Below are 12,965 nucleotides of genomic sequence, written 5' to 3' on the forward strand. Positions count from 1 at the left end.
GACTTCAGATTTTTACTCAAGTGAGTTAGTTTCTGGCTCTCTAGGTTTGGACTTTTAGGAGGCAGCCTTACTGTCAGCCTCTTAGAGCCTGTAGGTGGGGCAGGGTTTCTAAGAGAAGCTAGTGGGTAGAAAGAAATGTTAAATAACAGCAGATCAGGGCTGGGAAGGTGGCTCAGTGGTAGAGCGCTTGCCTTACATGCATGAGGCCCTGGGTTCGATTCCTCAGCACCACATAAACAAGAAGAAAAAAGCCGGAAGTGGTGCTGTGGCTCAAGTGGTAGAGCGCTAGCCTTGAGCTGAAGAGCTCAGGGACAGCGCCCAGGCCCAGAGTTCAGGCCCCACGACCGGACCAAAAAAAAAAATAATAACAGCAGATCACAAAGTCTGTGGCAAGTAGTAATGTAGAATTCTGTTAAGTTCCTTCTTATCTGGTCTAAAGAAAGCTTCTCTGTGTTTTTTTTTAAGGTTTGAATGTTTCAAGATGAAGAACTCAGTAAATTACCATCTGCTTTTTACCTTAGTTCTATTCAGTTTAATAGTAACCACAGTAAGTCATATTTTGTTTAACAGATTAAGTGAATTTGCTACTTAAGAAGTTTTGCACATTTTGACTTTAATGTTTAGTTTCAGCAGTTCTAACTGAAATGTTTCTATACAAAACTGGAATCTCACTTTTAGATATTGCTCCTTTGTTTTCTATTCAAGCATTTCTCTCTGTAATTGAAATAACATTTTTTAAAAAGAAGAGATTGAAAAGAAAAAATTAAAAAAGAAAATAAAATATTTATTGGCAGTTAAAATAGTTAATTTTCCTTATGGATGTACATATTACCTCCTATTTGCTAAAAACAAGAGATTGGCTGTGTTCCATTGGCCCTTGTATGACTATTTTATAGGCTAGCTTTTCCTAGTAAATATAGCTCGCCATCTCATCCTACCCTAGTATTTTTTCTCAAATAAATCACGTTTGTATTAAGAAAATATCAATTTCAACAAACACTAGAAACCTCTATCCTAGACACTAGAAACAAAGATAATCCAGAAATAGTTCCTATCCAAGAAGAGTTATTTCTGTTTAGGAAATTAAGCATGTAAGCAAAGAATTACATCTCAAGATAGTAACTCTAATAATAGAAATTAAAGCTAATTACATAGTGAGGAGATAAAGGAAATTCAAGACCACTTGAATCTAGATGACATCCCACCTATGTCTGCCATTTAAACATTAATTTTTAAGCCTGGTACCAGTGGCTCATACCTGAGATCTGATGGTCATGGTTCAAATCCAGCCTAGGCAGGAAAGATTATGAGACTTATCTCCAAACACCAAAAAGCCATAAGAGGACTCAAGAGGTAGAGTACCAGCCATGAGCAAAAAAGCTTAGGGATAGTACCAAGACCATAAGTTCAAGCCCCAGGACCATCACACATATAGAAATTAAAAAAACATAATACTGCTTGAAACCAAGCACTAGTGGCTAACACCTCTAATCTTAAACTACCCAGGAAGCTAAACTTTAGGATCAAAGCCAGCCTGGGTACGAAAGTCTCAAAGACTCTTATCTCTAATAAACCACCAAAAAAGCTAGAAGTGGAACTGTAGCTCCTGTGGTAAAGTGCTGGCCTTTAGCATTGACAGTGCCCAGACTCTCAGTTCAAACCCCAGGACTGGTGTGCATGTGCATGTGCACACGCGCATGCAAGCACACACACACATGCACACACAACACTACTTGAGCCTAGTGGAATGATACAAGCATGTAATCCCAGCCTGTGGGAGGTTAATGGAAGAGAATTGAGAGGCCATATTGGACTCCATAAGGAGACCCTGTCCCCACTCCCACCCCCAAAAAGATTCTGGTTGAGTAGGTCATGGAAAGCTTCAGAGAGTAGTCACTAGAGTTAGATTAGGCATTTGTCAGGTCCCTAGGCAAGAGTGCAATTTGTGTGTGTGTTCATAAGCATTAACCTCAAAACTACAGAGTTAATTACTATAATTACTTAGTGTTTGTCAGATAACTCCCCAAAGTGCTTTGACTCATCACCATCAGTGGAATTGGGGGAGATTTCATCTAGGTAGAGCACATGTTAAGTAGGGAGCAAAGAATAAGCATATGGTGACTTATGCAAATATCAGATTATAAAACACCTTGTATATCTTGTATATGGCTTCAGAGTTCAGTTTTTTTTGCCATGTTGTTGTCTGAACTCAGGCCCTTATACTTGCTAAGTAGGCACTGTACCACTGAGCTACCTCCAAATTCTTTTTTTTTTTTTTTTTTTTGTCATGGGTCTTGAACTCTCGGCCTGGGTGCTGTCCCTCAGGTCTTCATCTCAAGGATAGTACTCTACCGTAACTTGAGCCACAGCACCACTACTGGTTTTCTGGTAATTAATTGGGCTAAGAGTCTCATGGACTTTCCTACCTGGGCTGGCTTTCAACCACAATCCTCAGATCTCAGCCTCCTAAGTAGCTAGGATTACAGGTGTGAGCCACCAACACGTGGCTCCAGAATCTTTTTTAACTGCTTGGTTATTTACTTATTTATTTACTTATTTTTTGTGTTGTTGAACTCAGAGCTTTGTGCTTTTGTTTGTCTTCTTTTGCTCATAGCTGGTACTCTACTACTTAAATTATGCCTCCAGTTCCAGCATTTTTCTAGTTATTCAAAGATAATAGTGTAACATATTTGTCTTCCTGGGCTGGCTTTGAACCGTGATCTTCAGCCTCCTGAGAAGCTAGGATTAAAGATGTGAGCAACTGGCACCTGGCTGAACTGGTTATTTTTGAGACAGGATTTCACTTCCTACTTTAGCACATACTTGGACCACAGTCCTATTTTTCACTTCCCAACAGTTGGTATGACAGACACACACCACCATACTATGTATTACTGAGAAGGGAACTTTCAAACTTTCTACACAGGCTAACCTTGATCTGCAATCCTCCCAATCTCAGCCTTCCAAGTAGCTAGAATTACAGGTGTGAGCCACTGGTGGCCAGCTAAGGGTTTGGAATTTTAGCCTCAAGGTAGTATGGATTCATTAATTGATTTTAAATTGGGGGGCACATAATCAGGTATGTTTTAGAAAGATTACTCTGGTTATCAAGCATGGATTAAATGTGTTGGCTAAAGTTAGGGACTTTTCATATACTTTTGTAAGATGTAAGACTCAAGACTAAATACTACAACTTAGGAGGTGAAAAATATAAGCTGACATACATTAAAATATGTGGGACATGTGACTATGGATAAAGAGGTTAGAGGTAGACAAAAGTAGGAAAAAGTGGTTTCATACTTTATGGCCTGGCGGTTGCCATTCACAGGATGTCTTAACTATGATAGGAATCTTGAAAGATGAGTAGCTTTTGAAGGAAAGGTAAGGAGTGGGCTTATGATGTCATAACAGTAGAAAAATTAGGTTAACTCAGTAGAATATATTAGGTTTGAGGTGCCCAGTATTAATAACAGAAGGCAGGCTGGTCTAAAGATGCAGGTTATGAGCTGGTAGAGAATAGGTCATACTAGAAATGTGGGAATAGAGGGAGTGGCACAGAAATAACATAGACCATTAAAATGACTTAAGACATAACCCTATAGAATGGAGACATTGAAGGACAGGTGCAAGAAATGGAGCCAGCAAATAATACTGAGAGAAAGCAATCTGAGTTACAGAAAAGTGAACAGAACTTGATATCACAGAATACAAAAATTCCAAGAAAAAGAAAGTACAGTATTAATTGCCTCTGAATGGACAAGGATAGGACTGAAGATTGTTAGTTGAATAAAAATTCTATTTATAAAACTAATATTAATGAGCAGTACATTAATAAAGGCAGAAGCTGATTCCAACTAGTTGAGATGTTAAGTAGGAGGTTTAAAGCTCACTATATATATATTATTTTCTTGAGTTTCCATATATAACATTAGAGCCTAAAAGTAAGATTTGTGAGATAAGAGTGTTTCTAGGTAAATAGGTAGCTTAGAAACAGGACACTATAAGAAATTTGTTTTAAATCTCTTTCCTCATTGAGTATCTACTATGTCTAGACACCTGGATGGATTTTAGCTTTTCATTCCTCATTCCTATTACTCAGATAAAGAAAAGTAAATCTTTTGACTTGCTCAAGACTTGCAGCAGTTCATGGCAGAGTTTGAAAATTGTCTCTTGTCTTTAAGTCTAAGTTTTTTCTATTAGAGAATAGCTGTGCTTCAGGGCTGTTAGTATAACTTAGTCACGTTTCATGAGTGTCGGTAAATCCTTGTCCCTCCGTGATTATGTTACAGAGGCCAGAAAACAGGCCAGAGTAGTCTACAACAGATTAGAAATATTTTGTTTATCATGGCAGCTAGCACTTGGATAAAGCCTCTTGTAGTAGGTACTAGCCCTCTGTGCCATCCTACCTAATCTGGTTTGACATAGTTGGGATCAGGTCCAAGAAGGATTGGGGAAACAGAAGAGGTTTAAGCTTTGCAGCATACTTAGAATAGGATTTTGTTCTCCATAATGCACTTCACTAACTATGTCTTTCAACATTTTGCAGGTTTACCTTAAGGTCAAGGAGCCTATTTTCCACCAGGTAATTTTATTTAATTATCACATATTTGATTGTTTAACAGTACATGCCTGCTTTTGTGTTTTCCTAATCTAGGAAATTATAGGCACGTACAACTTTTGAGTATGAAATGCTAGATGTCCTAAGAATATTCAGTGTTTTAAGGGGATTACAAATTCAAGGATCTACAGAAGCTAGGTATAAATATAAATAATGTTACATATATTGGATATTATATATTATATAATATATATTATTATATAATATATACTGTTATCTACTATTATATATATGTATCTACACCTGGATGGATTTTAGCAAATATCCAATTATATATTATATACTTATCATTATATATTATACACATAATTGTATTTTATATATCATATAGTATATTATACATATATGATATATAATATATATTATATATATATGCCAGGGGAGTATACTTTGGACACCAGTGCCAAGGTCCAGTATGTTGGGATTCATCACACCCTGTACAACATTGCTCTTTATAAGCAGAAAGAGCTAGGCAGCACTACACACACACATAAAACATGCACATACAAAGTCTTTTTATCGTGTTATGATCTATAAAAGACAGACTGCAGATTCCTTGAATGTATCTCCCTTAATATATTTTAATAAAAATTTTAAAAAACTTTTTGGGGGGTCCGGTCATGGGGCCTGAACTCTGGGCCTGGGCTCTATCCCTCAGCTCTTCAGCTCAAAGCTAGCACTCTACCACTTGAGCCACAGCGCCACTTCCGGCTTTTTTCTTTTTGCTTATGTGGTGCTGAGGAATCGAATCCAGGGCCTCAGGCATGCAAGGCAAGTGCTCTACCACTGAGCCACCTTCCCAGCCCCTTAATAAAATTTTTGAATTGGGAGATTAGTTACATTGAAAGAAGTAAATTCGGGAGACTTTGTTATAGGAAATGGTGTTTTTAAGTACATTCCAGTATGTGAAACCAGAATGAAATAAAGTTGTAGCCCATAAGCAAAGAGAGAAATTATTTACTAAGTGCTATGCTTCCTATCACAAAGATTTCTAATCTCACCAGCAGACCTACAAATAAATCATTTATTATTGTACACATTTTAAGGGAAAGAACTCAGATATTAAATAATGTATCTGCTTGTCTTGTGACACAACTATGTGTTTGGTACTGGAGGTCTAACTCAGAGCCTCCAGAGTGATGGCCTGTTTAAGTGAGATTTTTAGCTCCACACCACTCCCACCCCTACCCCCCACCCCCCGCGCCACACACACACTTAAAGTCATGTAAAAGACAAGAACTGTTCTGGAATAAAGAGGACTTGAGACATAATAACTGAATATGATTCATGACCCTACGTTTTCATTACCTATAATGAATATTATCAGGAGAACAGAAAAATTTGAATAAAGTCATTTAGTATCCTATCAGTGTTAACTTCCAGATTATGTTGTCTATTCTATGGTTATAAAATAGAGTGTTCTTATATTTTAGGAAGTGAAATTGGCACTATTTAAGCAGAGAGATAGTGCACACTTGAGTAGCACATGTGTGATAAAATGCTAACATTTAATGAATCTGAATTTAAGTTATAATACTTAAGGTATTTTTCACTCTGTAGACTGAAAATAGCAGGGAAGGGAAAAGAAAGATTTATTGTATGACAAGGACATTCCACAGGAAGTGACAAAGGAAATATTTCAGCCCATCTTCCCAGGAATAGAGAAGAGCTTTAGATTTAAATAGAGAAAAATTCAGTTTCCCTGGGGCAAGAAGTATAACTTATTATTAAGCAATCCTAGTCACAGTCCTATTGTTCCTAGAATCCAAGGTAGCTAGATGCAAAGACAGAGCAAAGACATGTAAAATGCCAACTTTTATATGGTGCTTCCACTTAATTTATGGTAAGGAGTCAGTGCTTTTTAGCCTAAACAATTCCTAAGTATCTATTACGCTAATTTTTTCCTTAGAGGTTAACACAACTATTATGTAATTGCACATTTTAAAAATTATGTTTTTAAAAATACAATGAAAGATAACCATTGTTTATGTTTAATTGACTTTTGACGGCAAAAAGTGCTTTCTTTGCCAAAGAAATGATTGCGCTGACTTCATTTCCTTTTCCTATCTAGGTCATGTATGGAATGTTGGTCTTTACTTTAGTACTTCGATCTATTTATATTGTTACATGGTAAGTAGTTTGGATCAGCAATACTATGACTAAAGTATACTGAAGTTTATAACAAATCTATGAGAGAAATTGAGTAAAACATAATTAACAACATCTCTATGTCCAGAAGAGATGTCAATAGAAAATTATAGCCCAACATTTATTATGATATAAGAATTACTATTTCTTCTAGCAAGTTGTTAATGGTCATTTTATGAAAATGAGAATTCCAAAAATCAAAAAATTTGAAGAAAGCTTAAATTTTTATTTTGACATGTTTTTGGATGTGTATAATGTTGGTTAGGACATAAAGACCTTGAAAATTCCTATATTAGCCAGGCACCAGTGGCTCATGCCTGTAATCATAGCTACTAGTAATTTATCACAATAAACTAATCAGAAAAATCCAGAAGTGGCACTGTGGCTCAAGTGGTAGAACACTAGCCTTGAGCACAAAGAGGCTTAGGGACAGCATCTAGGCACTGAGTTCAAGCCCCAGGAATGGCAAAAAAAAAAATCCTATAATAAAGTATTTGCCAGGTACCAGATGGCTGATGCCTATAATCCTGGCTACTCAGGAAGCTGAGAGCTGAGGATCGTGGGTCAAAGCCAGGGCTGGAAAGTCTGTGACACTCTTACCTCTAACTACCAGAAAACCAGAAGGTGGCACTGTGGCTAAAAGTGGTAGAGTACTAGCAAAGGGCAAAAAGGGCTCAGGGACAGCAGCCAGGGCCTGAGTTCAAGCCCTAGGACAAGAAAAGTATATCTTTCTCAAATTTACTAGAAAAGCCTTTTTGATAACACTTCAATAAAAGCTGTTGATGGCACAAGTAAAAATAATGTTTTAATGCAAAGTCATCTGGGAAATAAGCCTAACTATAGTAAGATTTCATGAAGATTTATGAGAATGCCTTAAATAGACGCTGACTATATAGCAAGTACTTCATAAATAATGATTTGTTCCTTTTCTTTTTAAAAATATTTTGCGTTAATTATAGAAATGTATGCATCTGCAAGAAACAATAGAGATTCTCTGCATCTTTTACCAATTTCTTCCAATGGTGATACCTTACACAATCATAGTACAAAATGACAACTAGATTTTGACATTGATATAGTTATAATACAAAACATTTCTGTCACCACAAGGATCCCTTTGTTGCCCATTTATAATCACATCTAGTTCTTTCCTACCCCACCCCACCTCCATCGTCTTTCTTAATCTCTGGCTTCCTTTTTTATAGTTTTGTTGTTTCAAAAGTATATGTTATATAAATGTAAACATATAGCATATAGCCTCTGAGATTGTTTTTTTAATTCATTCTCTGAAGATTAATCCAAGTTGCTGGATGTATCAACAGAGTATTCCTTTCTGTGGCTGTTGAGTAACATCCAGATTATTTCCAGTTTGGGGCTATTGTAAAGCTGGTATAAATATCTGCAAGCAGATTTTTATGTGACTATGTCTTTTCCCATCACTGTAGTAAAGGCTCAGAGTGGAATTAGGTAGTATGGCAATCCTATTTTTAGTTTTTCTCAAAGTGCTGAACTATTTTCCAGTATGTCTCTACCATTATATTCACACCAGCAATGTTTGAATGCTCGTTTCCCGGCATCCTTAGCAGCATTTAATGTTGTCACTATTCTTTTATTTCAGCCATTCTATTGTTTGTACTAATGATATGTACTATCAATTTGCATTTCCCTAATAACTAATGATGTTGAATATATCTTCCTATGTGTATTTGCTATCAGTATGACCTCTTTGGTGAAATACCTGATCATGTCTTTGCCCATGGTTAGCGCAGTTTCTCCTGCTTTTAAAGTGAATTTTGAGATTCTAATTGTTTGTAAAATACATGGTTCGCAAATAATTTTCTCCTGATCTGTATCTTGGCTTTTCCTCTTCATTGCAGGGCCTTTTAATGAGCAAACATCTTTAATTTTGATGAAGTCAACATTAGTTCTCTTTTTATCATACTTTTTCTGTCAAATCTAAGAATTCTATATACTTAGCTATAGATCCCAAAGATTTTCCTCCTATACTTTTTTTCTAAAAGATTATGAATTTTTTTTTGGTTGGTCCTGGGGCTTGAACTCAGGGCCTGGGCACTGTCACTCAGTTCTTCAGCTCAAGGCTAGCGCTCTATCATTTGAGCTACAACATCACTTCTGGTTTTCTAGTGGGTAATTGGAGATAAGAGTCGCACGGACTTTCTTGTCCAGGCTGGCTCTGAACTATGATCCTCAAATCTCAGCCTCCTGAGTAGCTAGGATTATAGGCGTGAGCCACTTGCGCCCAGCAGATTATGGATTTTTATAGTTTACATTTAAGTCCATGATTTATTTTGAAATAATTTTATATAAGGTCTGAGTTGAGGTGCTCTTTTTAATCTATGGATTGTAACTTCTACAAGACTACTGATTGAAACACTGCCCTTTCTTCATTGAATTACTTTGGTACCTTTGTGAAAAAATATTTGGGTATACTTGTATGATCCTATCTCTGTTCTATCTATTCATCCATAGATCAACATACCTGTCCCTCTTCTAATACTACATGGTTTAGATTACTATAGTTATACAAGCCTTCAAATCATATAAGTTGATTCCTCTCCATTCTTTTTCAAAACTGTCTCACTGTTCAGATCCTATACCTACCTATCTACCTATCTTCCTGCCTGCCTGCCTCCCTCCCTCCTTCCCTTCCTCCCTCCCTTCCTTCCTTTCTTCCTTCCTTCTTTCCTTCCTTCTTTCCTTCCCAATACAAGGAATCAAATCCAGAGCCTCATACATGATAGGCAAGCACTCTATTACTGAGCTACATTCCCAGTCTCTTTATAAATTTTAGAATAATATTGTTTATATTGAAAGTCCTATTGGGATTTTGATAACTTACTTACATATGCTTCATACTTTCAAGAAAGTTAACATCCTTACTATGTTGAGTCATCCAACCCACCAAGAAAATATGTCTCTCAATTTATTTAAAAGTTTTTCTTGGGCTGGGAAGGTGCCTCTGTGGTAAAAGTGCTTCCCTTGCATGCATGAGGCCCTGGGTTCAATTCCTCAGTACCACATAAGCAGAAAAAAAACAGAAGTGGCACTTTGACTCAAGTGGTAGAGTGCTAGCCTTGAGCTGAAGAGCTGAGGGACAGTGCCCAGGCCCAGAGTTCATGCCCAACCACCGAAAAAAAAAAAAGAAAAAGTTTTTCTTTCATCAGCATTGTGTACTTTTCATTTTTAAGCAATTATAAGTTGCATTATGTTTGTTTGTTTTATCTTGCTCATTTTTTTTGTGGGGGCCAACAGGAGTCATCAAATCAAGGGCATTGCATATGCTAGTCATTCTACCACCAAGCTTCATCCCAACCCAGTTTTGTATTTTGAAATTATATGAACTATTCATTGCTATTACATAGCAAAGCAATGTATTGTGTTTTATATTTAGTTTCTATTCTGCTACCTTGCTAAAGTCAGTAGTACAAAGAGTATTTTTGAGATTTATTACAGATGGAAAGTTTGATATTTTCCTCTCTAATATGTATGCTTTTAATTATTTTTTTTCCTTTTTGCCTTAACTAGAAAGACCTACCAGGACAACGTTGAATAGGAATTATAAGAGCAGATATCCTTGCTTTGTTCCCAGTTTTAGAGGATAAGCATGCTGTCTGTCACCTTTAAGCACAATGTTAGCTATATGCCTTTTGTAGATGCTCTTTTTATTAAATTGACATTTTTACCTTCTTTTAGTTTGCAAGGGGTACCGTAACAAAATATTACATATTATATAGCTTAAATAAAAGGCATATATTTTCTTTTTTTTTTTTTTTTTTGGTCAGTTGTGGGGCTTGAACTCTGGGCCTGGGCGCTGTCCCTCAGCTCTTCAGCTCAAGGCGAGCACTCTACCACTTGAGCTACAGCGCCACTTCCGGTTTTCTGGTGGTTTATTGGAGATAGGAGTCTCCTGGTCTCTCCTGCCCGGGCTGGCTTTGAACCGCGATCCTCAGATCTCAGCCTCCTGAGTAGCTAGGATTACAGGCGTGAGCCACCAGCGCACGGCTAAAAGGCATATATTTTCTGAAAGCCAAAAATAAAAGATTAAGGTAGACTAACCCTTACCTTTTCCTAGATTGCTGGCTGCATTGTCATTCCTTGACAAATAGGCTATGCTTTTGTTGTCACATGGTCTTCTCCTTGTTTTCCTCTGTCTTCGTTATTATGATACCAGTCTTCTTGGAGTAGGACCCTACCCTATTCATTTCAAATAATATCCACAATAACCCTATCAAAACTAAATCACATCCTGAAGTATAGGATTAGAATTCAACTTTACCATGCCTCATTTAAAATATAATTATCTGAAGTATTTTTGTCACATAAGTTCAGAACAAGATCAGACAGAATTAATTATTTTTGCTTCAATTGTAATATATTTTTAGAAAACTCTAGAGGAGAGGGAAAGTTTATTTTTCCACATTCTTACTGTTACCATTGCTTTTTCTTCCTTTCTGGTATTGTGATATCCTTCTTTCCTTTTTGTTTCTTTAGCCATTCTTTCAAGGTAGATCTGTCAATATATCCTCTTAGATTTTCTTAACTTGAGAATGTCTTGACTTTTTTATCTTATTCCAGTATTCACTGGATATAGGATTCTAGGTTGACAATAGGTTTCTTTCAGAACTTGAAAAGTATGCCACTTCCTCCTGGCTTTCACTTTTATTTTTAATGGGAAATCTGCTATCCTTTGAATTGTCTTTCCTTATAGATAAGATTATATTTCTCAATGCTTTCAAGATCTTTGTGAGTTTCATTGGGTTTTAAATCTTTGTGGTTGGCTCAATTTTTTCAATTGGGTTGTTTATTTTTGGGAGAAAGATTTCAGTCATTCCATCATCAAATGTCAAATTTTTATAGTCTTATTCTTTTTCTCCCATCCTTTTGATACATCAATAACACAAAACTTAGATTTTTTTTTTTATACACCCACACAGGTCCCTGAGTGCCTGTCTCCTCGTTACAAACATATACTTTCAGAAGGTCAGGTTCTGTCTTAGTCTCCGTTGGCAGCCCACTTGGAGAATAATCCTCACTAACTGCTGGGCTGGGAGGGAATTTCTGCTTCTTTAACAAGCCTTACAGCCCCTGATACTATTCTGGAAGAAAGAGGCAGGAGTAGCTAATTGTTTCTCACCATGTGGTCTCCTCTGACACCTCAGTTGTCTTATTACATATGGCCAATGACAAACGTTCTGATTCTCCAGTAGGGGTAGTGAAGATGGAGGTCCAGACTCCTCACAGCCTCCTAACACTGCTGTTTGAGAAGGAAAGTCCCATGCTCTCTTCTTGGTCATCTTAGCTAGGTAAGGGGTTGGAATGCCTTCCTGTGGCCTATAACAACACAAGTCTTGGCTCTGGGTTTGCTGTATGGGTTGGGTTGGGGACCAAAGTTTCTTTGTATGGTATTTAGCTATAGAAGAGAAATTATTACCTAGAAAGTTTTCTTTCTTTCTGTGTTTTTATGGCCCTTTGACTAAAAAGTAGGTTTTGTTGGGGATCATTTTGTCTGTGCTTAGTGTTGTTGCTAAGTTGGTGGCTTCGTAAGTTCCAAGCCTGGAATATGTTAGACAAAAAGAAAACACATGGTGTATGAACTGGCGAGTATTATGCTAAGTAAAATAAACCAGGCAAAAAAAAAAAAAAAGAGAAATGATTCATGAAGTAACCTATATATGGATTCTAAAACTTCATAGTACAGAGTGAAATAGAGTTACCAGTGATAAGGATTATGGAGAAAGGGAATGGAGAAATGTTGGTCAGTGGGTACAAAGTTTCAGTTAAATATGAGAAATTAGTTTTTAATATCTGTTACATATCAAGGTGTGACTATATTTACTCTAAAGTTCAAATGTCTTACCACAAAAAGATAAATATATTAATTAGCTTCCTTTAGTCATTCCACATTGGGTGTTACTGTATATGAACACCATATTGTACCCCCCTAACTACATGAAATTATGATATGATTATTAGAATAATATTAATGATTTTTAAGTGGAGGAAACTATCACTTCTCATTTCTTAATTTTTAGCTACTTCACCTTCTCTCCAAGGAAGACTCTTCTAATATTTATTTTATATGTAATATCCAAGAATTTTGTGTATTTAGTTAAAAATAGAAAAAAGTATGTGCTTTCTTCCTAGATGCAGAAGTCCCCAGTTTATTCTGATTTTTTAA

General features: G+C 36.5%; 1 protein-coding gene across 1 annotated transcript in view; it reads left to right on the forward strand.

Moving 5' to 3' along the window:
* Positions 1 to 12,965, forward strand: part of Acer3 (alkaline ceramidase 3) — a 108,198-nt gene that overhangs the window by 74,846 nt on the left and 20,387 nt on the right. The window contains exons 5-7 of the mRNA XM_013013893.1: positions 466 to 547; positions 4,547 to 4,582; positions 6,690 to 6,748. Coding sequence (XP_012869347.1) covers positions 466 to 547; positions 4,547 to 4,582; positions 6,690 to 6,748 — 177 coding nt within the window. The remainder of the gene's footprint in view (positions 1 to 465; positions 548 to 4,546; positions 4,583 to 6,689; positions 6,749 to 12,965) is intronic.

This window comes from Dipodomys ordii, unplaced genomic scaffold (assembly GCF_000151885.1).
Source record: "Dipodomys ordii isolate 6190 unplaced genomic scaffold, Dord_2.0 Scaffold22, whole genome shotgun sequence".
Classification (NCBI taxonomy): Eukaryota; Metazoa; Chordata; class Mammalia; order Rodentia; family Heteromyidae; genus Dipodomys; species Dipodomys ordii.